Genomic DNA, 25,658 nt, shown 5'->3' with positions numbered 1-25,658 from the left:
AACCGAAACCACCTTAAAAACCCAAGACTGATATCAGACTGTGTTTGACAAATAAGAGTTTCAGTAGAAATACTGTTTTTCAAAACTATGTGCAACAACTAATCTACGGATTTTTTAAACTTAACCTTTTTCTACCTATCAACTAATTTCGGTTGAGAAAAATCAAATACCTTGTCTCAAGAATTTTTTTTTATCAATATCGTTTTTCATGTGTTAGTCATTTGTTTACATCGCTGACTCGCAAATGATAACAGCCAACGTACGTATATGTAAATCAACGTTGACGAGTTTATTATTAATTGGGTAGAGCTGGAACAAAACGATCCAGTGCTGAGCTACAAGCAGACCAAGTTATACTGGAGTTATCTTATTTGCTATTTCTTGTTATCAGTTTAATTCAAGTTGCTTAAAAAATGTCCACGAAATCAATAATGACCGGTAAGTTCAGGAATTAATAGTTATTATATTCATTTCAGAAAGTATCCGAAATAATGGCACGCTTCGAGCAGATAACTTTAATTAAGTTAATTCTACGCTATGCACACAAATGTGATTTTTGTTTCGAGTCAATGAAATAAATACCTACATATATTGTTGAAACTCGTCTACCTTAAGGTAGAAATTATTCTTGCCTTCTTGATTTATGAAACTCAATCGTGAATTTTCAAATAAGTCAGTTTTACAGCTTCCAAATCCTTTTTAAATTTATGATTAAGTATAGAGGCAGTAAGATTTATTGATCTTTTTTCTCAAAATTCGGACCTAAAGATGAGATGCATTTTTTTAAGCTAGATAGGTATTTTGTAAAAATTCACTGTGAAAGCTTGATATGCATGGTGCTAAATATCGAAAGGACAAAGCATTCAATTTTGAAAAAAAAAACAGTTTCTTAACTAAACAATAACATAAACTTTTTCAATTGCTCAAAATTATTAATATATTTTTTCAATATCCTCTCCAGTTCGCGGTCCCATCGATCGCAAGGCACTTGGCTACACGCTGACCCACGAGCATCTGTCGATGGTGTTCGATCACTTCTACAGGGCGCCCCCGGCCGGACTCGAAGAGTACACGGCCAATAAGATTTCGCTCCAAAATGTGGGCTTCGTGCGGCAGTATCCCTACAGTTGCAAGTACAATCTAAACTTCGAAGACGAGGATACCCATCGAGCGGTTCTCAATGATTTGAAGATGTACAGAAGCTTCGGCGGTGGTAAGTTTGGGTTTCTCTCAACAGATTCTGCGATTTTTAAGATTTAATTGTCTTCAATTATTAGGATCAATTGTGGAAAACTCTTCACACGGACTAAATCGAAATCTTAAGTTCTTATATGAGGTGTCAAAGGAAACTGGTGTCCACGTGATAGCCGGAACCGGTCATTACATTAATGGTGTGCAGCCGGAATCTGTGACCTCGATGAGCACCGAACAGCTTTGTGATTTGTACACCAAAGAAATCCTTTTTGGAGTTGAAGTCGAAGGAATTGATCCCGAGGCGGGGAACATTAAGTGTGGCGTCGTAGGTGAAGTTGCCAGCTGCTGGCCCATTTCGGCCTTCGAAAAACGTGCAATTCAAGCAACGGCCGAGACACAGAGTGTGCTGAACTGTCCGGTAACGTTTCACCCTCATCGGGAGAAGGAAGCACCCTTCGAGATTATACGACTATATCTGGAGGCTGGCGGCAGAGCTAATCGATGTGTCATGTCTCATTTGGGTAGAAGTCTTAAATTCTAAAAGTTTTTAGAGCCTCAATTTAACAGCAAGTTCTCCAATATTTTCAGATCGCACCCTCTTTGATTCGGAAGATTTACTGGAGTTTGCCAAGCTTGGAACTTACTGTCAGTTTGATCTGTTTGGGACGGAATGTTCTTACTATCAGCTGAATCCTTCAAGCTACATGCAATCGGACGAACAACGACTTACAAATATCGCCAAACTTGTGGCTGAGGGTTTCGAGAAGCAAATTCTCATGTCCCACGACATTCATACTAAGCATCGTTTGGTAGGATTTCAAATATTAATTTTAAAGAATGATTCCAACAAAAGTTTTATACTTTACAGATTGACTTTGGGGGCCATGGCTACAGTCATATTCTCAACAACGTACTGATGCGTTTTAGTGCCAAAGGTATTTCAAGTGATACGGTTGATACGATCACTGTCTCGAATCCTGCCGATTGGCTCGAAATGACGGTGTGATTGAGACTTTTTTTGGTTTCACTAGTAGGAAATAGATTTAGAGTTTCATGAAGTCGAAAAGTTTTATACCATAATCGCCATGTTTTTTTAACTGTAGAGTTTAGTAAAGCCACGAATAAAACAGTCAAATTGTTTCCAATTGTATCTAGCTTTATTTCCTCCCGCTATCAGTTCGTTTACGATTTCATTGTTACGTTTTTGTGCACGGCATTAACGACGGCCGCAATTGCTTGCTTCACCGGCTCTTCTTTTTCCACCGGTAAAGGATCGTTATCAGCGTGGTGGAAAAATTTCAGCATAAAGCCAGCCGCCAGCACCAGATGAAGTAGCGCCAACGAGGGCGTTATAAATATGGCAAAACGAGACGATCGAACCGCTGGCATTAGAATCCAGATCAGCGCGAATCCGGACAGGAATGCTCCGGTGGCCACCAGCAACCATTGGAAGAGCGAGACCTAAAACGGTTTAGTTTTAATGACGATTTTCAAGACTTGGAAAAATGTGATCTTACTTGAATAGTCCACAAGATTGAAACCGGAATGTAGATTGCCATAGAATAACCGTAGACGCAAATCAGTGACAGTAAACTTGGACTTGGGGAAGGCTGAAAGTACAAATACAAATCTTATTCATTGCAACTCTTACCAAACAATCTGTGTATAGAACCTCATCTTCCTCAATGTCGATGTCGGTCAAACGTGTGCTCCACTTGATCAGCGCCCACAGGGTAAATGGAACGAGAACAGTGTACAGAATAATCACTGTGGCGGCCACCGAAACCAAATGAAAGTTATACCGCCACACGTGGTCTCCGGTTTTCTGGAGATAACTTGCCATATTACCGGAAATGGCAATTGTGAAAATCTGCACCCCAAAGAGAAACATCAAATCAATTTCAAGGTTGAATCGGTCTTGCAAATTTTTTAAACTTTTACCAATGTGATGACAATCCAAACAGGACCATAAAGGTCCGGATTGGTGCCGATGTTCAGCTTCAAATAGTCGGACGGTGCCCGCTTTGGAATGATCGAGGTGGCTATCCGGTCCACCACGGTCATCGTATCCACGTTGAAGAATTTCTGATAATACTCGAAAGTGAGAAACGATGCGCTTTTTGGAGTAGGTGCTTCTAAAAATATAATCATAAGGTCATATAAAGCAAATTATTCCTTAAACTATTTTAATAAAACAAACGAAAAAAAAACAAACCTTCATTGGGGGAAAAATCTCTGGAGGGATTCCCCGTCTTTTTCGGGGAATCGATATTCAACTGAGCACTAGTGGAATTCCCATCCTGGATCAAAGGAAACTCTTTGAACGAAAGCAAATCGTCGACGCTTTGTTCCATGTTGACGAGTTGTTGAAACAAGTTTTAGAGAGAAAAATACTTATTTTTCGTTACAATATTGCACAGACTTGTTGACACATCGACGAAATTTTCCTGATTGATTTTTCCTCACGTCAGCTTTTATCGGTGTTTGTTTACTATTTTCTCCAGGTTTCCTTTTGAGCGTGATTCGTTGCGATTTTTGTCTCATCTTGGTTACACACTGAGATGTTTTTATAAAATGGTAGTTTATATATTTAACTTGAGCGAGATTTATGGGAAAAAGACTATTTCCCAAAAAAAGAATATCAGATTAGATTAACCTGTAGCATGAATAACGGTGAAAAAACTTATTTTTGATTTAATGAACGCAATATTAACTTACCAATAATAACAAACATATCTCGAATGATTTGTTTTTATGAATCCGTAAATTTAACTCCATGTAATTTGATCATAAATATATGAAATTATTTGAGCGTGCTAGAAACTTGAATTGGAAACGCGTCCAGAACGATGCATACACCCAAAATAATTTTCACTTAAAAAATAAGTGACATCTGTAGTGAATTCTCGCCATACGTAATTTCATTTGAATTTTAAGTGATGGGTCAAGTGAATTCACTTAAGTGACCGGTCAAGTGAATTACACTATGACGTTCGAGTGAAATTTATCTGAATTTCTTAGTAAGTTTCAAGTTAATTTCTAGTTAATTTTATATGGAGTGAAACTTGAAATGGTCGTTCTGGAGCATTGCTTTTCTAATTCAATTTTTGTTTCTTTCATTTGAGCTTAGTGTTCTGAATTAAAAAAAATATTTAATAAACGTTATCGAATGATTAATGCTTTATTGAAAACATAATATAATACTAATATTTTTATTCTATGATTATACAATACAAACTTAATTTTAATTCAAAATGCTTTCTTAATTCTAATAACAATTATTAAAACTATTTTTCACTCTAAACATAAATCTACCGGAAATGAAATTTAACTTTAATGGTGGGCCGTCGAAGAAATTGATTTCAAAAATAAATAATTGCGATGTACTTCTTTTGGCTTCATATGCCAAGAAGTGATTGTTGTATATTCCCACTTCCCAGAAATCGCAAACAACATAAAGTTCCTCTCCATTCAAAACCATTTCTACAATTTCGTATAAGTTCATAATAGAATTTTCTAATTTAACCAAAAAGCTACCTCTTTTGTATAATGTTCCCTTGAACTCAACTGAACTGCTACAATTGACATTTTCAAATTTAATATTGGTTTGAATTGGTTGTACAATTTTATCGAAATAGTGTCTACATTTCATATCACATGATTCAAAGTCTCCCACAATTTCTTTTGTAAAAAAATTTTGATTGAGAAGATCATAGCAAAATTGCAAGCTAGCTTTGATGCATAAAGTGTAGCATATATTTTTGCGGGACGAGGTAACGTGTGCATACTGTTTGAAGCCTCGATGTTTCGCTTCATTTCTAAAGCACATCATGTTCGCAACAGGACCAGATGTTTCTATAATTGTTGGATAGTGTGTTATAACATGATGTTTGGGTTTTAAATCTTTTTCAAAAAGCTCAACAAACATTCGATGATGTGCATCAATTTCATTTTTAAGCCTTGTTATATCAGAGTTTGAAAAAGATCTTTTCAGGCATAAATCTATCAAGTTTATTAAACACAAACAGTACTTCCAAACCATATCTTCGTATGGAACAAATTCTCCTATCAATAGTGTGAAATAGTGGACAAAACAGCGCATCTCACTAGAAGTCATTTTGAATGTCACAGATTTATGTTTTTGTTTAGGAAGATATATTTCTCCGATATCTGGCATACGCTTCAGTTCCTCGTCAATACAAGTTTTAGCTATTATCTGCCTTTGCAAATTCAATTGTTTTAAGTTGATGTAACCCTTCTTAAAAATACAATAATTTAAAACTTCTGTCAGTCCAAATTTACAAATACCTTGAGAAAATAGATCATGCATAGGATCAACGCTCTTATTTTCTACCACATGAAAGGACGGAAGGTCATTAAAGACGGAGTTCCCCGATATCCCTGTTTCACTTTGATTGGCGATGAGCAAATCTTCATTGTAATTAGTTTTGTTCCTCATGTAATCAGAAAATTCGTGTGTATCATTTTTTAACAATTCTTTTGGTCTTTTGCAAAATCGACAATAGAATCTCGCATTGAATCCACCAGCCAACATGAGCATAGTGTGGATTCCAAGATTATCTCCTTGTAGCAAAGATAGCACAAATCTTATCATGATGGTTTGTCCATTTACATCAAACAAAATTCCTTTAGTTTCAATTTCTTTAAATTTGCTAATCATTTCATTAATCAGCCTGTTTATACCAACATTTTTGATGTCTTGTTTTTTTAGCATGCCGGCCACTAAAATATTGCTTAATTTAGCTTTATAATGTTCTGGTATCGTTGGGAAGTTGTAGTAGATACCACAAACACTATGCCTTGATGAGTGAGAGCTTAGGCTATCGTTTATTTCGAACTCATCGCTATACAGCCAGACTGGTAAAATGATATCATTTTGATATTTATTTTCAATTGAACGCCATAAACTTCCATTGACAAAGTTCTTAATATCTAATGACTGTTTAAGCTTTGAAGTATTATCAAGAGTGGCTTGCAGAATATTTGGAGAGTTGAAAAATGCTTTGATTTGAAATTCTAATGGCATCAAGAGAAGAAAATTTTGTTTTGGTTCAAATTCGAAATCTATCGATGCATCGATTGGCATTGAAACAATTTGATCTTGTGTTGTAGTGATGATAGAAGGCAATGCAAAGCAATTTAAGTTCTCCAAATATTTGAACAATTTATGATCTGTGTTGAAGCTTTTGAACAAGTTTTTCATAGTACAAAGGTGTTTTTTTAACTTGAAACTAACTTCTGCATCTGTAACGTCTAAGGTCAAGTCCTCAATTGCGCACGCCAATTTTGAAGTTATCTTATTGACTTCGCTTTGGATGAAGTAAACATCCTTTCTTGTTATGTTGTGCCGCATATGCATACCTTTAAAAAAAAACAAGTTTTAAAAGAAGTCACAAAAAACTTAGGCATACAAATACTTAATGTAAAATTAACTGAAGCTATCTCCGTCTGTTCAGGGTCTTCAAAAGAAAAGGTCAGTTCGTCTTTATGTGTACTTTGAATCGTATTATTAGTTGCAGAATCTTCCTGCTGATTGGATAGACCTGCATTCTCAATTAAATGAGTATCTAGTCTTCTTCTTTTCGAGTTCTGGCACTCTGATTGTTCATTTAAATCATTGTTTTGATTGTGAACAGATGGTTGTTGCGCTAGAAACTTATGGTTTACTACATGTTTCTTGAACCGCTGCCATTGATTGAATATCTGAGGACAGTTTTGGAAAGTACATTCATAACGAAAATCATATTTTGGAATTCTATGAACTTCCTCTAAGTGGACGAAATATTCGAGAGCAGAAGAGAAACTTTCTGAACATTCAACAATCATGCAATTCATTTTGCCTCAAATACTGCTGGAGTTTTAAGATGCTGGTGTATGATTCCTTGTGTTCCAACTGATAGATTTCAGAGGATATAAATTGCCAAACAAGCCTCGAAATTTTTGAATGAGGTAATCCAAATACTGCAGTTAGCTTTATCAAAACGTCTAATGCCCTTTCTACAGAAGCTAGCTTATAGTAAAAATCCTTGTAAAATACATAAAATGGACCAGTTATTTCCTTGTATCCGTTGCCGATAACCGCCAATTTTGGCACGATGGGTATATTGTACTGGGCGTACGTTGCGTAAATGTTTTCTATTAATGTTCCTATCTGGTCTTCACATTCTACCCATAGCACGATATCCTCCTGCGCCTTCAGAATGGTCGGTTTAAAATTAGATGTCACAGCGATTGGGGGCAATACGGTTGCCAGACCAAGGATCAACGCACAAAGCTTAGGATCTGTAAGAACACAGCAAAATATTATAAAATTACAGATACAATAATAGTACTGTTAATAGTTTTAAACATCTGAAATCTATATTAAGAAATAATGCCGAAACAAACATGTTATCTGACTTTCAAAAGGAATAGTGAAATTAAGAAATCCGTGGTTTAAATAAAACACGCACCCATATAAATGCAATGGTTATTAAAATAGCCTCCTTGGTCAGTACTTCCTAATTCAGTGCCTTTCCTAAATAAGTGGCTCTACGAATGCATGCTCGCAATATTAGTGCCATAAGGAACCTGACATGAATCACATTCATTAATTTTGAAGAAATTATTTATTGTTTTGCAGTGTTTCATATGTTGAGAGTATATTCTACGACGAACATGGGAATCATCGATTTTTCGTCAAATACATATCACTCAAAAGATAAGCATAGTAAAATTACTAAATCTGTGGTTCAAATGAACAACACGCAACCATATGTTTGAGTCAATAATGTTTTGTTCTTAAAATTACTTCACGCATAGTAATTTTACTATTTGTTGTTTTTTTGCTGCGCATAGTAAATTCGACCTGACATTCTCAGTAAAACTGTTAATGACAGAACGAGTCCTTCTTCTACGTGCATTGTAAAAGTGAAATTTTCCATTTAGTTATTATCAAAATTAGTATCGTATCAAGATGCAAACTACCATGCGGCATGGTATAATGATCTTTCAGCAAATTAGATCCACCATACATTATGATATTTTCGAAAGCCTCAAAATAATAATTTTATTTCAAATTAAATTTTCATTTATTTAATTAGCAATTCACACCCTTCACTTGTATCGAAGAGAACCGCGTTGGTAATTTACCCTTAGCGTCTGAAATAAAAATGAAAAAACGGAAAACAATTAATTATAGGAAATAGAATAATTTCTTTGTTTGCTGATTTAATAAGCAGTTAATTTATAAGAAAAAACAATTTCACTCACCGGCATGACATCATTTTCGGCCCAGCGATGTGCATCCTTTGTTCCAAAAATCTTCCTCCGACGTTGGCCAATTGTGCCCGAAACTTTCCCTAGCTACATCAAGGTTCCCACGGTTGGGGACCTCCAGAACAACAATCCTCGGCACTAAAATAAATTGAGAAAAAAAACTGTAAATCTTTGTTGCAATATTCAATTTGCTTATCCAACAAGAAGCATTCTCACCTGAAAATGGCATTTTTCGATTAAACGAATCTGCTGTCCGGATGCGTCTCTTCAAAGGCTCGTTTAGCCCCGTCTTGCTGTCCTCGAAAAAATCCGAAAATCCTTTGGGATGTAGTGGGATGGCTGTTTTTAGATCGCAAACAGCAAGAGCTTCTTAACGATTTTCGTCCTCCGGCGGAGCATTGTCAGCATCCAACACAGTCGATTTGCTTCATCAATTTTGAGGCACGTGCCCCAGGTGCACATCATAAATGCCACTTTTTCAAGGTATCCTGGAGCAACATTATTAATTATCCGGGAACCGAAAATTGGAACCGACTGCCGAACGACAACAAAATCAAACACTCAAACGAATGCGCATAGTAAAATAACTAGATCTGAGCATAAAACGAACAACACACACCCACGCACAGACGAACCGTGATGAAATTATCATGAATATAGTATTACGGACAACACGAAGGACGATGAGTCAAAATAACCATGCGCATTGTAATTGCAAGAACACGAATCGTGCAATATCAAAATATTATGCGCATGGTAATTTAGACACGAGGAAATTACTATGAGCTGTCAAAAGTTGTATAGTGAAAATACGATGTCGTAGTATTATCGCCAAGATTGTTAGTAGCAAACAATGCGGTGGAAAGAGTAAAAGTGTACCTCATTGAGTAGCAAATACTAAATCATGGTTGAAAATACTAAATGATGGATATAGTAAAATTATCATGAAGCTGTATTTCAGAAACCTATGCAATTTTTTCCGTGAAGAACGTAAGAGAAAACATTTCAATCGTCAAACAGCAATCCTCAAACATATTTATTTTGCTACGCCCGATGTACAATAACTCATGCTTTCATTGACGATTTTGCTACGAACGTAGTCGAAATTACTATGGGTAGCAAAATTCAACACATCGTAAAATTACTATGCGTGAAGTAAATTCAAGAACAAAACATTATTGACTCAAAAATATGGTTCATTCAAACCACGGATTTAGTAATTTGACTATCCTTTTCTTTTGAGTGTACACAGTGAAACCTCTGAAACCTGGCCATTGAACAGTCTGAACATCGTATGTCAAATTATGTTCAGCCTGCTGAAAATCAGACAAGTGCAAAAAGCTTGTTTACTGCCAGGTTTTAAATTAAAAAAAGAATTGGAATCTCTCTGTTTTAAATCGCACCTCGACGTGTACGTTCAATAGTGTTTTTCATCTAGATGAATATGAGCAGCGTAAACTATGTTCTCGACCTGCGTGGCAGAAACAACAACGGTGAAATATGGGACCAAAGCCAATATTATAAAATATTATCTTGGATGTTTTTTTTTTTGCTTAGGTAATTTCTAAACGTTCAATCTACAATTTTAGTTTTGAAATGATTGGTAATATAAACTCTAAATTTTCGTTTCAGTTATTCATACGTACCTTCACTGCCGCTGCCGGCAAGTCTGTCCCATATGCAAAAACAACGAACCGAGAAAAACGGCTTTAAAGATTTTTATTAACTTTCGTGGATTTCTCGGTTGAAACTTTACCTTTTCTATTTCTTTCTTCACGGATATTAAGATAATTGTTGTATAATTTCGTCCAATGTATTTTTGCTTTGGAAGTTGTTGATGCAGAGGAGAAAATAATGATGGGACAGCCTTGCGAGTATATTCCGCATGCGAATTAAATGTACCCGCAAGGCTGTCCCATATTTGGCTTTTCTTTTGTCAGTCGATCATTTGATTCTCTCTATCTACGGTGTATTATTCACTTTACTGACTGTTAACTGATAAAAATAAGTTTGAAATCATGCTTCTGATATATTTAGATAAAGTAAGTTTATCGTAAGAATTGAGAAGGTCTAAAAAAAATGAATAACAACGTTCCATGTAAAAACAACCTTTACCTTCATCTTTTGGAAAGTTTTTTGGTTGATATTCTTTTTAGAAAGACAATCTACAATAAAAGCGAAGCATCTTGGCTGCAAATATTTAATGAGAAAAATCAATACAATACGACCTACGCGTGTGCTACCAGGTACGCGTATTTTGGTTCATAGATTTTATGAAAGTCCAAGCAGCAAATAACAGCATGACAAAAACCTAAAAAAATAAGGCTTTGTATCTGAATATTTTCCATGTTTACAACGAAGAATTCAACAAGCCTCATGCGAAACTAAAAAACAGTTTGGTGGAATTTACCCATTAGGCTAAATTTAGCTTGTAAAAACTATGGAAACTGTTATTTTTTACTTCACTGTACTATTTTATCTAGTTTAACTTTCGCAATTTCAATAAATGCTGATTTTGTTGCACACATTGCATGAATATTTGTAAAATTAACGTAAATTAGAGGGACAAATTTAAAGATTCTGTAAAAATATACATATGGGACAGCTTTGCGGGTATATTTCATATGGGACAGGCATGACTTGGTATTTTTTTCACAGATGTTGAGAACAAAGTTATGAAAGTTTTTAGTCTGAATTGAAGAACTAACTGTATTTGAACGATTTTTGAGATAAACTGAAAAATGACGAAAATGCATATGGGACAGTCTTGCGAATAGCGGCAGTTCAGGCGCTGAAGTATCCTGTAAAAATTGGATTATGTCAACTGCAGATGGATCTCGGGCTTTTTTCGACAGATATCCAGTGATATTAGGAATCACCTCTTTCAAACGTTTTCCGTTAGAACGATTTCCAAACAGGATGCGAAAATCGATATCGATCTGCCAAAAATAAAAAAGAAACTTTAAATGTATTGAAGTTTTAAAATCCCAGTAGTTTACCAGTTGATATCCATGTTCCAACTTATAATGTGGGTATGTTGAAAGCAGTTTCACAATATTGGAACATGATTTCATCAGAGGTTTCCGTAACTCGAAACAAATCTCCCACTGTTGCAAAACTGTTTGCCAAGGATCGCGGTTTAGCAGCAACCATTCATGGGAAGCTTTGGTTAGACCATCAATTTCAGGGACCACAATACCATTTCCCAACTGTTTTTGGTAGTCCTGTTCGAGTGCAACTTGTCTCCTGTGTTTGGTTTTCAAATTAACTAACTTGTTAGCAATTTTTCCACCAGGGTTTCTTCTATTCCCAGCGGCTGGGATGTAATATATGTTCTGAAAAAAAAAGAAAATACAATTAATAAACTTAAATTAAGTTTAAAAAACACACTGTACCTACCGGTTTCTCGAATGGTAACAGTGATCGTATGACCAGATCGTAGAGCTGCAGATTCGCACTCAATATGCCGCTTTTTGTTTCACGATGATAGGCACAAATGATGTTACACAGTTCTTTTTGGTTGTGGCTCGATAATGGTCCAACTTTAGAATCAGCTATGATCTTTTTTCCACCTTCTGTTTTTTTCAATATTCTCTCCAAAACAATTGGAGAAAATATTTCCAATTTTTCTGTTTCACTGGCTGATTCTGCTGGAGGATTGGCCGACGAAGTACCGGATGTTGAAGCAACGATAGATTCTTCGTAAACAACAAACAATTCTTGTTGTTCAAAAGGACTTGCGGGATTTTCTACACACTCCTGAATTCCGTTATCAATCAAACGAACTTTTTTCCCCACCGGTTGGTTCGTTTCCGGGTCCGATAGTTGTCCCCCTTCGAAAAGTTCACGTATAACGTTTTTCTAGACATATAAACAAAGCTTTATCTCTCGCGTTTTTAAATAAAAGAACATTTATAGAACACCACTTCGATTTCAAATACTTACATTACGCTTTCTCCATAAATTTATTGATTGGAAAATTCCATCGTAATCCCAAGGCAGATCGGTTACCGCGGATAGTGCGACTTCTAAATCCTCCCTGCTGCAAACCAGAAAATCTGTCCAGTCCAACCCACAAGCTGAAACATGATAACACCTTTAAATAACTTTTTCTTGCATCACGTTTAACACAAACTACCGCCAAAATCGCCTATTAAAGAATTGGGAAAATCCAAATCTAGCATAAGCTTTAAACGCTGCTCTTTAGAATTTGCCATTTTGAACTCTGAAAATAAACACAAATACAACCTGACATTCACTTGAAATTCAAGTGAAGGGGGTGTGAATATTTTTTCTCACTTCAAATTCAAGTGACGACTGAAGTGAGTGTGGATGAATTCACTTGGAATTTAAGTGACTGCCAAGTGAAATGTATATGTCGCACTTGAATGGAAGAAAATCACTGGATCCTTGTTTTTAAGTGAAAAATCATGTGTATTTTAAGAGTGAATTTGGGTTCAGTGAGACAAAACTAAAAATGTGTATGGAAAAGACTATGCTTGCGTTAAAGGTTGTGTAAAAGTAGGTCAATTCTTGGCGGAACGTTTTCGGAGTTTTAATTTTTTTAAATACACAATCTTTTAGATTTGTAAACTGTAACATTTATCGAATGATGATGGTTTGTATTTGTTTTAATATTGACACGTTTAGTTTTTTTAAGGGCCACAAACATATTCTTTTACAAACAACACCATTAATTGCCTATGAACAGGCGTTTAATTGTAATAGAATCCTGAGAGGGCTTAAAATAATTGTATAATTGTAGGCGTTTATAGCGAGCTTACAAAAGTGAATGAGATAATAAATGTATTACTAGAGTGATTATCATAGGCTCGGAAATCCCTTTAGACTTTAGAAAATTCGCTTTGATGCAACAAAAAAAAAACGTTGTGTAGAACGAAAAAAAAAACATACTCAATTACAAACGCATTAAGATTCCTGATAATCGGACTAATATCTCCTAAATTTAAAACTTACTTAAATCGAGATCTGTTTGACAAGCTGTTGTCAAAAGTTTCAGCTAAAAGAAGCTTAAAAATATTTGGTAAAAGTTAGTTGAAGTGTGTAAAAACAGGAATCGCAAAAGTACTGAAAGTCACGTTCCTTAGCCCCTGTAGTTATGCAATTGAAAAGTTGCCAAAAAAATTATCTTATCTATATATAGTTATCTGCAGAACAAAATTGTTTGTAATCATCAAGGGTTAAGGATTTTGACTACATTGGTATAGGCCTCGCAAATTACACATTCGTCCCCATTCTACTTATCGAACATTTTCTCCCCCCCCCCCCCCCTTCTTAACAAAAAAAAAATCTCAAAAACTACTGCTTGAGGGAAAATAATGTTGTAATATTTAACATTATTCTATTTATCTGCTTTATTTTAAACATAAAAGTACACAATTTAAGACCGGAAGATTCAGACTAAGCGACATAGAAAAATGCGCCTATTATTAGACCCTGAAAAGTTGATTGATACGTATCAATCCAACCCAGTTTAAGCGACTGAACGTCGTTAACCACATGAAAGAGGTGAACCACGTGTCATAAAACCGTTATTTTTCGCTTTAGATTTTTTTTAAATGTCTTTATTATTATAGAGATTTTCAGCTTTCAACTGGTTCATCTCCTTTAGAATGAATTAGAAAACATCATTTTGACAACTTAGCTCTGTTAGCTCAGTTAGTCTTTTTTGTAAAAAAAAAAAGGAAGGATTTTCATATAATCAGTCGTTTGTTTGTTCATCCCCTATCAGGTGAATCACGATTCAACACTGATTCAACAAGGTTTAGAGAATATTGTTGATGTGAGTGCATAAATTTAGGGGTTAAACGATGCAAATATATTTTTCTAGGGATTTCGGAAAGGACTCGATGTCTAGATTTTCTATAATAAAGTTGAATGATTAATGTAAATTTTCTTCCACTCAATACTCAAACTCGTATCTCAATGTACTCAGGCTTTTTTCACGCGGGGGATAAGTACCTTGCAAAAAATAACGAAAAAAAGCCTCCTCAAAAATTATATGTGGAATATTATTGAAAACAAAATTCACCTGATATGAGACTGGCTGATTCGGAAACGAATTTGAAATATTTTTTACTAAACATTTCTCACGACACGATGAATTATAGAGATGCAGCGACAAACGACAGTCTTTTGGAACTTTACTTTAAACTTGAGGTTGTGAATGCTAAACAATCCCTCATTATTTTTAGATGGATCGAAAGTTCATGTGAATCAATCTTGTGAAGAACACAAAATTAATCGTTCTTGAAGATCAACCATTTTCTGAAGATCGAACAATCCTATTCTAAATGCTTTGATTTCATCAGGAGAGGTGTTTGTTTGCGAGTCTTAAAAAAAAAAAAAAAATTCTTGAAGTATTTGAAATGACATTTTTATTTACAGCAAAAAATTACAAAAACAAACAAATTATTGCATATTTTTTCAAACTAACCTGGTGAAATCCGAAAAATGTTCATGCAGAATTAAATCATTAATTTGAAAAATTTCATGGAAGGGAAACATTTCTCAGACAACCAGAAGTCGTATTTCATTCTACAGATTATATCGTATAGAATGTTATTTAAACTCATTTTCGTATATCTGCACTTACAATGTGCGGCCCATTCATAATCTTTATCGTATTAAAATACATTGCATAATTTTATTACGACAATACAATCCAAATCAAGAATATGTGTGCTAATGTATCTATATGGCCTCCAAAATGATACGTATATACTGGCTTTGCTGCACGATATGTTTATACATATATTTGCACGTATATTTGTGTTGCAAATTGGAAATACCCACCAAATGGTAGTCTGGGGTGAAATATTAATTTTTAAACAAATTACAAGAACATGTAGTTTTATTAATTTACATAGTTTTCCGTCTCTCGACATAACTTGATATGTTCCCAAAGATATTCCTTAAAAATAAAATCACTCCATTTGATTTTTAGGTGTCATTTTATGCGAATCACTATCACATTGGGTGCATAAATCCTTCAACAGAGAAGCAGCTTTCGACCACCACAATTTTGCATTCAAATCCTATACATACAGTATTCCAACTCAATCCGGAATCGCCTACAACAGCCTGTTAGATTCAAATCAGCTGGAGCGGCGAAAAAGTTTTTGCAAATGCGCACACTTTCTGAGCATAACAGTTTCCCGAATTCGGCTGCCCTCAGCTTCCGCCAGACCGTTTCATTCGGTTCATCGTCAGTTGCCGTCCTCCAGTGGACATATTGCAATTTGCTTATCACCATCAGCTCTCCTCCCCAAGCCAGCTCAGCCAGCATTGCTGCAATCGGGAAAACCGGGTGTGGGTGGTTTGGGAGAATTTGGCTGCAAGGAAGGAGGCAAGTTATCCTTCACGTGGCTTTTCTCCACCAGGAACCAGCCAGCATCATCGGGATCCGAACGGGGGGCTTTGTGATGGGTTTGAAGGTTGTTAGGGAACGAAGATACTTGGGAAAAGGAACATTTGACTACCCCTCGGCCAAAACTCGACGAGTGGCCGTTGAAATCGTGTGATCCCGGAGCAAAACGGAGCCGAATTTTCTTCGGAAGGTCGGCGGGATCCGTCTGGATGTTTGCAAGTTGGCAAGCTGCTGCTGCTGGCTGGCTGGCTGAGTGCGCCAAGTGTTCAACATCCATCATTCAACAGTCTCGTCGACTCGCGGCCAGACAGACGACGGCTCTCGGGCATAACGGATACACAAAATTCTGCCACCCCATTTCTCCTTTGCTGATTGTGCTCTAACTGTTAAACGGCAGACCCAGACCCCTGGATAGACCCGAACAGAAAACAACAGGAGAAACAAAGGAAGGGGTTTTGGATATTTTTGTACCACCTGGCCTCCTGGAAGTATTTTTGCTGAGTGTTGTGGAATTCGCTCCAACTTTTTTTTGGTAATAGCAGTCTTTCCTCCCGGGAGTAAAGCCTAGACCCGGAAGTTTGTTCAAAGACCCCCTGCCTGACCTATCCCCTTCGATTGGGGCAAATCAATTGTTGCAGTTTTGTTCCGCAGTGTGTTCCGGTAATTTTTGGATCAGTGCCAAGCAAAAAAAGGAAATGAAAGAAGAAAAAAGTGCACTTCGATAAAGTGAAGTGGTGAAGTAACATATCTCGAGGACCGAAATCCCTGGATCCTGTTTAAGTGCGTAACCGCAGATTTTGCATCCCTCCCCCTGCAATCAAATCCTGTTGCTTTGGCTTTGTATCCCCCGGAAAGTGGAGTGGATTGGAGTGGAGTGCTCCACTTGGGCCAAAAGTTCAAGAGGGAAACTTTCGCAAAAGCGACGGGGGAGGGGAAACCTTGAGAAGAAAGTTAACGAAACCGCCAGAGGGTGGATGAAGGAAAACCCCGTGAAGTGAAGTGAAAGAGATGCAGTTTTAATATCGTGTTCCGTGGATTGCTCTCGATTTCCCTACCTCCTTGTTCCGGTGTGGTGGCTGTTCTTTGGATGTTTCTTTTCATCCTTGCTGTGTCCTCCTAACTACTCAGTGAACCAACCAGAGCCGAGGCCGAGATCTTCAGACGTTTCTCGTGCGCTCATCAAGCCTCAAGTTCAGTGCAAACAAAATCCTGCGAAAATCACCATCAATATCACTTGGCGACGACGTCGGTAACGAGGCACAGTCGGATTAGGTAGGATAATTTGCGGTCATTAGTCACACTTTTACTCTTTGCTCCCCAATAAGCAGGTTCAGCCAATGCTGACACTAATAGACACTAAGCACTGGTAAATGGTTTCCTCTCGAAAGAGTTCTTTGCACATTTGCTATCACAAAACAGTTGAGAAATAATCAAAAGGATGCATATTTCAAACTGTTGCATCTTTTCCTTTTTGAATTCGTTATTCATTCGTTTTTGCACATTGTGCAAGAACCAACTTCAAAGAACATATTTGCTGCAAGCACTTGTAAAGTTTTTTAATTAAATATTGAAATGAATTAAAAATAGTTCATGTGTTTTATTTTTTTAAATTATTTTAATAAGCGAAAATTGGTTAAAATCGTAAAGTTTGTATGCATGTATGTTATAAAATAATGGGAATACAAAATTCTTCAACATAAATCAAATTAAAATTTAAAACTAATAATCGAGTTAATTTTGTTAATACATATACATTTTAAATTAACGGACCTATTTTGGACCGCTGTGGGGAGTGGCTACGCTATTTCTTAAAATAAAAATTATATGTTACTGCTTATGCTTGCTCATGATACATACACAGCCAGATCTTGTCAGCATCCCGGTGAGTAATAAAAGTAGATTTACTACTAATCTCTACTTGGCCGGGCCCACTGTGTAAAGACAACTGGAACACAAGAGAGGAAGAATCGTGGCCAACAGTTCCCATACGTTCCCATGATTTAATATTTTTTACGTTGGGAGCATATACCTATGCTAGAAAGTAGTTTGCTCCTGGACTCCGATCCCGGATTAATCTTACGTATGTAAGTGAGAATGGAATCTTTTACAAAAAAAAATCAAAATCTTGAACACATTAATTTTTAATTTCTTTGCTCCTCATCCCTGGTCATCGACCGTTGGTATAGAACGAACGTTATTGTAACATTCGTTCAATCTTTGAAACTTTATCCTTTCCAAAAATTTCACTGTAATCAATTTCCTCACGTTGCATTACGGAAAAATATCTTAAATCTATTCAAAACTATGACCCCCCAGCGATATAAATTGGTATAGCACCTTCGTTTTTCGAAATCTACAAACATTAAAAAATGGAAAAAAATATATAATAGTAGTTATAGTCATTCGAAGTTCAAAAATGTCATTTGACCCCCTTCGATACGTTTAGTGTTCAGAAACAATTAGATGTTTTATTTTTGAATTTCCATCCATGAATGTAGCTTTCCTAGAAACGTTTCATATGATGAACTCAAAAACTGCAATAATCAAGTACCAAAAATTCAAAGTTTGTATTAAGTCAAAATGTTGTTAATCAAACTGCTTCCTATGTTTGGCTGCATGATCGATTTTTTTTCAGTTATTATATAGACGAATGTCCTGATGATTAATACGTCCAAGACGAAGTACATGCTGGCGTGCGGATCCGAGGCCGACCGGACCCGCTTGTCCAGTAATAACAAGGTCACGATCGACGGCGACGAGCTGGAGATAGTCGAAGACTTTGTCTATCTCGGCTCACTGGTGACCGCAGACAATGACACCAGCCATGAGATCCGGAGGCGAATTATCAGCGGAAGTCGTGCCTACTATGGACTCCACAGGCAACTGCGGTCGAGAAGACTTAGCCCTCGCACGAAGTGTAACCTGTATACGACGCTTATTGGACCGGTTGTTCTCTACGGGCACGAGACATGGATATTGCTCGAGGAGGACCTGCGTACACTCGGAGTATTCGAGCGACGAGTGTTAAGAACCATCTTTGGCGGCGTGCAGGAGAACGGAAGGTGGAGGCGAAGGATGAACCACGAGCTCGCGCGACTCTACGGCGAACCCAGTATCCAGAAGGTGGTGAAGGCTGGCCGGATACGCTGGGCGGGACACGTTGCGAGAATGCCGGACGACTGTCCTGCAAAACAGGTGTTCGCTACGAATCCGGTAGGAACAAGACGAGCGGGGGCGCAACGAGCGAGGTGGTTAGACCAAGTGGAGCGTGATCTGGCGAACGTGGGGTGCCCGAGAAATTGGAGAACGGTTGCCATGGACCGAGTGAATTTTAGGAATTATGTTCGTCAAGTTATGTCGTGAGACGGATTACTATGTAAATAAAAAATAAAATAAATAGTAGAATGTCTGATATTAAAAATTTGACATTTATGTTCTGTCTCTAAAATTTCCACCACCACGGTCCATGTGATAAAGTTTAACCCAAACTGCAACAGGAGGTTACGACGAATAGTACCTTCATAGGTAAGTCTCTACCGAGTCGATCCTGTTTAGTGTGCCATGTGAGCTGATTGAACTGAAGCTGAATTGAACATACTGAGCTCCAGGAAGTGCCTCCTTCCCTTCGGGAAAGGGGGGATGATTGCAGTCAGTTTTTGCCTCTTACACCTAACCTTTCCTCTTGCCTCAACAAAAATCTGATCCGAAACGGTTCCTCGTGTAACGCTTTTTGCGTTTACCGAGTCAGTTTTGTACGATCCCGTGTTTGTTGTCTGTATGTAGGTATTGTACTGGGGCAAATTTTCGCGGCGATTTTCTGTTGCCAGCAACATGGACTGACTGGTGGGCGGACTGGGTGGCTGGTAATAAAACGCAAAAATGTGATTCCTGCCAAAGCTTCTCCCGTGAAAGCCTTCGGGGTTGGATCGGTCCCATTCCACTTTCACCCCCGTCACCGACCTCTTCTTCTTCACGTTGAGTTGGTCTGAGTCAGCACGAAGCTAGGGTGGGCAAAAAATAACACACAGAGCAGCACACCATTCAGCATTATGTTTCCGTTCTTGGTGCGTCTCGGCAACGGAATCGCTTTTTGGGCAATTAGATTACCCACCTGGAGACCGCTTTGTGTATCTTCTTTTATTTTCCCGTCTTATCCTTGTGCGCTTGTTCGTATTATTTCCCCCCAATTTTGGGGCTGACTGTGACAAGCTCGTCTGTGACAAGGAAAAACGACCCTGCCAGGCAGCCAGCCAGCCACCCGAAAGCAAACCGGGGAAGCGAAATATCAACGTCAAGTGAACAATAGTACAATTTCCTTCAACTCCCATCCGCGCCTCGAGGCGTTAACATCCACATTCAATTCCTCAAACTCAAACTCCATTTCCCCAATAACCGGCAGCAGTGGGGGAGCTTTTGGTGCCCCGACTTCGAGGGGTGGTGAGCGTCAACTTCCGGCTGTTTAAGCTGCTGCTGCCTGCCTGCCTGCCCGGCTGGTGGAATATGGATTGAATTATGAATGAAGCAGAACGCCATGACTGAGATCATCATGCCGGAATAATAGCGTTCATAAAGAGTGCGCGTTCTATTTTATATTGCCGCTTAGTTACGGTTTGCTGAAGTTGAGGTACAATTGAGTGTTTGAATGCAGCAGCGTGATATGTATGTTTGCCGGCGAGCTTCCCCTGGAGCAGTAAATGAGTTATTAAATAACTCGCCAAAAAACGTGGAATAATTTCTAACCTCAAAGGACGAAATCTTTTTCATCCTTCATTTAGAACAGAGAAGATCCTCGCCGAGCTTTCGGAGAGTGACATTGTCATCGGCTTTCGAAAAAAGAAGGATGTTTTATTGATATTGAAAATATCTTACAGGACAATAAAAAGTTTATGTAAAATTTCTATTCATTGCCTATATACAGGCGTTTATTTAATAAAATATCCTTATTCAAAAAAATTGAAAAAATGCTTTCGTTAATTTTGACCAAGAAGTAATCCTTATAATCCCAGGTATACCACTTAGATTTATTCATTTATCCGAGCGACATCTACTATAACTTAATATTGAAAACAATGTTCCGAAAATCAATCATTTTCACTGAGCCATGCTTTACTGCATTCTGAGCTAAAGAATCGAAGCAGTCAAGTTTTTCTTCTCCATTCAACCCATAAAAACAATCATGCATGACAACGACGCTCCTGTATTTGAAACACTCTTGCAAAACATGATGCAATAAAAAAGGACGCAGACTATCAGCTATAAACGTCTCAATAATGATTGCCTTCCTTGATGATTTTCTACCTTCTAGGATCACAACTTATATGTATCAGTTTTGAGCGATCTGTGGAGGCTATCAGTCGATTTTTTAATTTTAGCTGTGCATAGAAGGACAAATCATTACGAGGTAGCCGTAATGAACTGTCCAGAATGTGCTACGACTTTTTTTTTATGCATTTGGTGCTGGAATTTCTTCAATTTTTCCTTCTGATATGTTCATGATCGTCTATCAATAACGAACGTTATAAACAATGATGCGTGGATAGACGTTCGTGAACGATTGTGGGAGCGACGTTCAAAATGTATCATCAAGTATGTCGATCACCTTTGAAAAGCCACGTGACAAATAGCAACGGTATCCCTCGATGGGGTATACCATGCCCCATGCATGTTGTATCGAGTTAGTGATGATGTTCGACAAATATTCAACGGAAACCATCACCATGTGCGTATCACAGCACTCGGGGGTAAACGTTTTCTAGCTTGAAATGAATCCTGATTGCTTTTCTTGAGCGATTTTCCGAACATTGGTTGAAAACGCAGGTTTCAGTGGTGGAATAGAGTTATCTTTATTCATGTTTCGTCTGTTAGGTCATTAGAATACAACTATATTAATTAGCGATAGCTAATTGTCACTTTCCACTTCTTATAATCCCTAACCGGGAAAGTACTCATTTCTCAATGAGTACTTTGGTATTCCTACCCAGAATATCTGGCAACACTGTTGTGTTACCACAAACCCAATTTGAGTATTCTCGCCTAACCGTGTGATGGTGTAAACATTTGTACCGTGTTTACCACCATCACCTGTCATCAGCAATCATCGATCTACTGTTCTCGATTGCGAATTGAACATAGCAATAGGAACCAAAACAAACTGTTTTGGTTTCGCTCGTGGCAGCAGAAGTTTGTTGCTGTGCCGCTGTGCTGCTGCTGTTCCGGAGGAAACCGTAAGTTTCAACACTTAACTAATGCTTTTCCGGGAGCATTGACCCGTGGAGTAGCCTTCTCATCATCAATGGTAGCATGCTTGGTCATATGGAGTCCTAAGCGATGTAAAAACCGTATATTGCAATCAATGAACCGTCAAAATTGTTCAAGTCACTCCAGATAAATTTTGAAATGGGATAAAAAAGTTGACGTAATTTTTCATATTTTTGTATTTTTAAATTTTCAAAATACGAAACATAGATTTTTTGACGAATTTTCCAAAAAAGCTGTTTTTCGAACTTTTTGTCAACTTGCTATTTTTTTTAAAGATTTTCTTGCACTAAAATACAACTTTGCACTGGATTTTGAGTTTATTAACGAAAGATTTCTGCCATATATTTATCTTTATTAGAAAGCCAATTTCATACCGATTCTAGTGATGTAATTACATAAGCGCTGCGAGTGCTGCAAATTTTCTTAAAGCACAAATGATACTGACTGTGATTTTCTATCAGTGTTAAAAGCTTTAACTGAAATGACAAAATATGACAAAAAAATGACAAAACATAACAAAAATAAGACAAATATCCGACAAATGAGACAAAAAATTTACAAATGTGATAAAAATATGAAAAATAACACAAAAATGAAGCAAAATTTTTACAATACAATGACAAAACATGACAACAAAATTACACAATTATGACAAAATCTGACAAATATGACATAAATTTAACAATAAGATGACTAAACTTCGAGAAACCGTTGTCAAAAATATGTCTTATGTGATGAAAATAAGACAACATCATGACATAAATCTTATTATTATGACAAAATTATCACAATAAAATGACAATAAAATGAAATATGTGGTTAAAAAATGACGACAATCTGGAAGATACCACGTTTGTAATATTTAATCACTGTCATATTTTTACATAGTTTGACGACATAGTCGGATTTTTGTTCTTTTGATATCAAATTTTGAAATACATAAATTTGTCTGATTTATATTACAATTTCATGTCATGGTTTTGTTAATTTATTGTCATAGTTTTAGCACTCTTGTCATAATTTTGTTATATTTGTCATATTTTCGTCAGTTTTTTACGACATTTGTCATATTTCTGCCATGATTTTGTCATTTTTGTCATATTTTTGTTAAAATATGGTCATTTTTTTATGAAATTTGACAGATTTTCGACAGAGTAGGGTTAGTAATTATTTTTTCATTGTATTGTAAATTTCAGTCATTTTTGTCAGATTTTTTTTGTTATAATTTTTTACACTTTTATCACATTTGTCATGTTTTTTTTTCAATTTATTGCCAACTTTTTGTCATATTTGTGTCATAATTTTGTCATAGTTTTGTCTCCCACATTCGTCCCACACGCTTCCTCGACAGCGTTCGTCTAGCGAACCTGAACACTCATTTCTAAACCTTCCCACTTCTTTACACCATTTGTAAAAAGACATATTTTTTATCACAATCCTTCAAAAATAGCGATCTCAGCAGTAGTTATGAAATTTCCGCTTGTCTAGCGAGTCGAACAATCTTTGTCACCATTCAATTTAACATAATGATAATAGAATGGAACTTTTTTCACTTTCAGTAATGTTTGCTTGAAACTGAAAATGAAGATAGGATAACCTCATGAACTTGTAAAGAGCCTGAATGTATACTGAGCACCGATGTTGCCGTTTGGTGAATGAGTGTGCAGAGTGCTTTCGGGATTGAGTTTTCTGTTCATTCTCGTATGAATCTAGTTGACGTTGAACTGACCGATACACTGATCAGTCAGCTGATAATTTCTCACTGACACTGAAAATTTGCAGCACTGGCTGCGATACTATGTATGTATGTATGTATGTATCCACCTTGGGTTTGCGGCAGCGCCGCAGTTATGGCCAAAAAAATAACCTACGCGTTCATCTTGGCTACCACGCAACACAGTCATAACCCCTCAATGAGACTTCTAAGGGAATGGAATCGTAAGCAGAGTCACTTACGGTATCCAGGGTTGTAATGGGGAAAAGTCTCGAGAAACTATAACATTATTGTTGACTAACCAAAATAGCTTGCAAATTATAATCCCGCCGCCAAGGCTTCCGAAAAAAGAGTGCGTCCTTATTTTACAAAAAGTAATCAAATACTATCTTTTTCTCAGCCATGCCAAATTCCCTTGACATAAATTGAGAAACGTCCAGTATTCGAAACGGGTAACGAGCACATACCGCTACCTGTTCCTTTTGCAAAAGAAAGTTACCCTGATGCCCCTACCCTAGTTGTTCAAATTTGTAATAATGATAATATGAATATTACAACAATATAATAAAATTAAATACAATATATGTTATATAATAGATATATTAATATGATATCACGTAATACGATATACTACAATATAATCTGATATGGCAATGTAATACATAAGATAATATAGTAAAATATGTGTATTATAATGTTATCTAATATATGATATGATGTTCCTGGTGATTTTGATTCTGCTGAAAAACTGTAAAATGATAACTAACCAAATTAAAATCTGTTGGTTTTCAAGAATTTTAAAGAAAATAAAAGAAATAAATTATATTGATAGTATAAGAAAAATAATTTAAAACTATGATCTGATTTACTAGAATATCTGCAGACAAACGAAGCTATAATAGTTAAAATATAATTAAAGTAGTATAACATCATTGAGCAAACATCATCTGAGAAAAAATATCTAAAATACATGTTGAATGAATGTGGGCTGAAACTGAAAAGAATGTGTAAATTAAAATAAATCAATTGTTTAGCCGGTTAACTGCTAGAATTAAAAAATAGTTATCAAAATAAATGAATGGTAAAATAATAAATATTACTTATTAATCTGAATTGTGCGTTAAACCAGGCTGAAAAAATAGAGGGATACTGATCATCATTTATTGTAAGCTTACAAATATATATTCAAAATCATCTGAAAAACAAATACAAACAATTAATAATTCAAATGACTTTGTCATGAGAAGAGTAGAAATATAATAAACTATACGTTCAATAATATAATTTCAGCAGCTCCGCAAGTTTTCCGCATTTAGACTGAAAGTTCTGTAACTAAGTTTATAAAATTATTAAAACATTAATGATAACGAAATCCTCTTCCTCTATCAGTCAATGTTTGAAATGTTTAGAAATGTTTGAATCAGTAAAAATGTTTGAATAGTATTGAATAGTTTTGAATGACCTCAATTAATATTACATAATTATGAAATATTGATTAAAGGTGGATGCCATCACACAGCCAAAAATACTAAAATAAATAAAAATAATAAGAAAAGAATAAAGTTGAACATGCTGCCAGCAATTTATGAATAAATACCCCCGGCACAAAAAAACTTTTAAAATTGAAATGCCTTAATAAGACCATTTAAAAAAAAAATTAATCTATAAAAAACACTGAAATAGAAAAATAACAATTTAACGTACACGATGATTAAATATTATTAATAATTAGTTTTACACAATTGCTAAAATTCTTATTTAAAAATTATTGATGAAGTCTTTTTTAAACAAACTGAAAAGAAGCAATTAGCATGAATGCCTTCG

At 36.3% G+C, this 25,658-nt stretch overlaps 5 protein-coding genes across 5 annotated transcripts in view; 2 read left to right on the top strand and 3 right to left on the bottom strand.

The window, feature by feature from the left end:
• Positions 1 to 287: 287 nt before the first annotated feature.
• On the top strand, positions 288 to 2,339 carry LOC129753746 (phosphotriesterase-related protein). Its single transcript, XM_055749591.1, has 5 exons — positions 288 to 438; positions 962 to 1,213; positions 1,278 to 1,715; positions 1,783 to 2,003; positions 2,063 to 2,339. Exons 1-5 carry the CDS (start codon positions 414 to 416, stop codon positions 2,198 to 2,200), a joined length of 1,074 nt encoding a protein of 357 aa, XP_055605566.1. The 5' UTR covers positions 288 to 413; the 3' UTR covers positions 2,201 to 2,339.
• LOC129753747 (protein YIPF1) lies at positions 2,330 to 3,670 on the bottom strand. The gene is made up of 5 exons (XM_055749592.1): positions 3,410 to 3,670; positions 3,136 to 3,329; positions 2,867 to 3,064; positions 2,712 to 2,804; positions 2,330 to 2,655 (listed from the first exon to the last, which is right to left on the bottom strand). The coding sequence occupies exons 1-5, from the start codon at positions 3,546 to 3,548 to the stop codon at positions 2,377 to 2,379; spliced, it is 903 nt and encodes a 300-aa protein (XP_055605567.1). The 5' UTR covers positions 3,549 to 3,670; the 3' UTR covers positions 2,330 to 2,376.
• Positions 3,671 to 4,462: 792 nt separating this feature from the next.
• On the bottom strand, positions 4,463 to 6,751 carry LOC129755782 (uncharacterized). The gene is made up of 2 exons (XM_055752427.1): positions 6,633 to 6,751; positions 4,463 to 6,576 (listed from the first exon to the last, which is right to left on the bottom strand). The coding sequence occupies exon 2, from the start codon at positions 6,572 to 6,574 to the stop codon at positions 4,463 to 4,465; it is 2,112 nt and encodes a 703-aa protein (XP_055608402.1). The 5' UTR covers positions 6,575 to 6,576; positions 6,633 to 6,751.
• Positions 6,752 to 7,029: 278 nt separating this feature from the next.
• Positions 7,030 to 15,748, bottom strand: LOC129752005 (uncharacterized). The gene is made up of 4 exons (XM_055747797.1): positions 15,629 to 15,748; positions 11,872 to 12,333; positions 11,244 to 11,807; positions 7,030 to 7,546 (listed from the first exon to the last, which is right to left on the bottom strand). The coding sequence occupies exons 1-4, from the start codon at positions 15,746 to 15,748 to the stop codon at positions 7,031 to 7,033; spliced, it is 1,662 nt and encodes a 553-aa protein (XP_055603772.1). The 3' UTR covers position 7,030.
• Positions 15,749 to 16,057: 309 nt separating this feature from the next.
• Positions 16,058 to 25,658, top strand: part of LOC129758051 (uncharacterized) — a 159,116-nt gene continuing 149,515 nt past the window's right edge. The window contains exon 1 of the mRNA XM_055755479.1: positions 16,058 to 17,134. The gene's annotated coding sequence lies outside the window, so the exon portion shown is untranslated. The remainder of the gene's footprint in view (positions 17,135 to 25,658) is intronic.

Source organism: Uranotaenia lowii, chromosome 3, assembly GCF_029784155.1.
Source record: "Uranotaenia lowii strain MFRU-FL chromosome 3, ASM2978415v1, whole genome shotgun sequence".
Taxonomy (NCBI): Eukaryota; Metazoa; Arthropoda; class Insecta; order Diptera; family Culicidae; genus Uranotaenia; species Uranotaenia lowii.
This window is presented reverse-complemented; position numbering and strand designations above follow the sequence as displayed.

Coding starts and splice junctions, on each gene's coding strand:
- LOC129753746 (XM_055749591.1), top strand. CDS start 414: ATGTCCACGAAATCAATAATGACCG. Junction 1,214..1,277: donor GTACAGAAGCTTCGGCGGTG/GTAAGTTTGGGT, acceptor TTCAATTATTAG/GATCAATTGTGGAAAACTCT. Junction 1,716..1,782: donor ATGTGTCATGTCTCATTTGG/GTAGAAGTCTTA, acceptor CAATATTTTCAG/ATCGCACCCTCTTTGATTCG.
- LOC129753747 (XM_055749592.1), bottom strand. CDS start 3,548: ATGGAACAAAGCGTCGACGATTTGCTTTCGTTCAAAGAGTTTCCTTTG. Junction 2,805..2,866: donor TCGACATTGAGGAAGATGAG/GTTCTATACACA, acceptor TTGTACTTTCAG/CCTTCCCCAAGTCCAAGTTT. Junction 2,656..2,711: donor CAATCTTGTGGACTATTCAA/GTAAGATCACAT, acceptor AAACCGTTTTAG/GTCTCGCTCTTCCAATGGTT.
- LOC129755782 (XM_055752427.1), bottom strand. CDS start 6,574: ATGCATATGCGGCACAACATAACAAGAAAGGATGTTTACTTCATCCAA.
- LOC129752005 (XM_055747797.1), bottom strand. CDS start 15,748: ATGGTGATAAGCAAATTGCAATATGTCCACTGGAGGACGGCAACTGAC. Junction 12,334..15,628: donor AACTGTTATGCTCAGAAAGT/GTGCGCATTTGC, acceptor TTATATGTCTAG/AAAAACGTTATACGTGAACT. Junction 7,547..11,243: donor CGCCTGAACTGCCGCTATTC/GCAAGACTGTCC, acceptor AACTATTAACAG/TACTATTATTGTATCTGTAA.